Consider the following 2,282-nt stretch of genomic DNA (forward strand, 5'->3'; position numbering starts at 1 on the left):
ACAGAAAATCTATAGCTTTTGCATTTAAATTATAGAAGTTACTGCTTGAGAAACACGACAAAGGATAGTTCAGTTGACATCAGGTTGTTGAGATGGATGAGCAAGAAGTGTGTAGATCCATTCAGTCGTAAAGTAGTGCTAATTGGATACGAAAGAAATTGGTTGAGGGACGAGACCAAAACAAACATAAGGTTTTAACTCACTAGGTAACACCTTCTAATGGAAGGTTTTAAATGATGTTATTACTTTCAGTAACATTGTAGGAAACAATTTCTAACCATATTTTGCAGAAACTTTTTGGTAAATTTTCTTTCCCTTTTTCCTTATTTCAGGAGCAACAAATGGTGATGCCAGGCCATCGAGAATCCAACCTCCAAAAGGAATTGAACCGTTACATTCCAACAGCCGCTGCCTTCGGAGGCATGTGCATCGGTGCTCTAACAGTTCTAGCTGATTTCATGGGAGCAATTGGTTCAGGCACAGGAATCCTTCTCGCCGTCACCATCATATACCAGTATTTTGAGACCTTTGAGAAGGAAAGAGCGAGCGAGCTCGGTTTCTTTGGACTTTAAATCGGTTAACTTTATACATATATGAGATAATGAATGAGACCTTGCTTGCAGTTTTGAACAGACGTAAACTTTTCAGAGAGGTCAGGCTGCAGAAAATTCGGAAGTTTAGAAAGGAATATTTGTAGTGAAGAATATATGAGAGGGCGGTTGAAGCCAGAGGTGGCAATACCTACGTTAATTAAGTGTTTATGTATTTTTTTCCCCCTTCAGGTAATAACTTTTTTGTGAGAGGTTTAACAAGAGGGGAAAATTGACTCCCCTTGTTACGTTTGTCTGGAGTAGAATTCCGTTGAAATTGTAATACTGAATTAGTTTCTTATGATTGACTTGCGTGTGTTATCACTTCTGTATGTGTTGTAACCCCCTTGTTACTGAATTAGATTTTTTTCCCCCCTCCATGGTTACTCATTTGGTATTCTGTATTGGTTTTTAGGGTTAATTGCAACCAGTCCTCATGTAGTATCACCGAGTTACAAAAAGAACCCTTATAGTTTTATTTGTTGGGAATACACCCCCTATAATTTTACTTGCTGTGAATAGATCCCTGAGTGAATTGTTTTTAACTCTTAAAGTTATTAGAAATGTTTGGGGATGCGGGTAGACCACCTATAGTTCTATTGGTGAGGATAGCTGGATAGGTATCCAGTTGCTATCTATTCTTAATTTTGTTTTACTTTTAAAAGAGTTAAAAAAGTTCACTAGTGTATTGTACTTGGGCTAATACTGAGGGGTCTACTTGCAAAAAGTAAAACTACATGGGGTTTGTTGGTAACAAATAGGACTACATGGAGTCTCTTTGATACTAAGGGGTTTAGTTTGCAATTAATCCTAGTTTTTATACGGACAAATTTTCAAAATAGATTTTTTTTAAAAAATAAAATTATCAATTTTAACCTATTGCAAAATATTTATCAAAATCTACCTAGTTTCAGTCATGTCAGTAAAACCAGGTCGTTTTTAATAATAAAAAAAAGCTTCTAAACTCCACGGTATTGGCAATCCTGTAAATTCTCTTCAGGAAATTTTCAATCTTGTAGACTTTACGATTTTTTTTAAAATCATCCTAGTTTCCAAAATATTTATCAAAATTTGCCTAGTTTCAGCCAACGTGACAGAAATTAAGTCTATTTTGATAAATATTTTGGGATTAGGTCCATTTTTGACAAATTTTTTTGGGAATAGGTCTAATTTAGAATTTTTTTCCTTTTTATACTGATGATGGAAACTGTAAAACATGAAGAACACAATATTTATTAGTCAATAAAACCAGACTATATAGTGTTGGGTGTATCGAATATAGCAAGCTTCTAGCTAGAAGCTCACTTGCTTAGTAATTTTTTTTTATACTAATCAATAAATCTGGAATCACTAGCCTGTAACGTTTATCGGATATATTTTAGATTTGGGAAAGGGGCCACGCGTAATTTGGAATAAAATGCATCGCCATTTAAATACGGGCCGGGTTTGTACCCGATTGGGGCCCAAAACCCGTTAGGACTCTTCGCCAAAACATCGTCCCCCCGCCTCTTAATTCGCAAACAAGACAAAAGCGCAGAGAAGGCGAGAAATCGTGAGAGAGAGAGAGAGGAGAGAGAAAGCGCGGGAAAAAAAAACCCTAAAAAAAACGCAGAGAGCGATAGAGATGAAGGGGGAGAATGGAGGAGGAGAGAGGGGATGGAGTTGGAGGGGGAGTATACTGCCGCTGGCGGC

General features: G+C 36.9%; 1 protein-coding gene across 2 annotated transcripts in view; it reads left to right on the top strand.

The window, feature by feature from the left end:
- Positions 1-968, top strand: part of LOC109827753 (protein transport protein Sec61 subunit alpha-like) — a 5,634-nt gene extending 4,666 nt beyond the window's left edge. For both annotated transcript variants that reach the window (XM_020394773.1, XM_020394774.1), the window contains exon 7: positions 333-968. In XM_020394773.1, the coding sequence (XP_020250362.1) occupies positions 333-572 (240 nt within the window). In that variant the 3' untranslated portion in view covers positions 573-968. The remainder of the gene's footprint in view (positions 1-332) is intronic.
- The last annotated feature ends 1,314 nt before the right edge of the window (positions 969-2,282 follow it).

This window comes from Asparagus officinalis, unplaced genomic scaffold, assembly GCF_001876935.1.
Source record: "Asparagus officinalis unplaced genomic scaffold, Aspof.V1 AsparagusV1_Un406, whole genome shotgun sequence".
NCBI classification, from domain to species: domain Eukaryota; kingdom Viridiplantae; phylum Streptophyta; class Magnoliopsida; order Asparagales; family Asparagaceae; genus Asparagus; species Asparagus officinalis.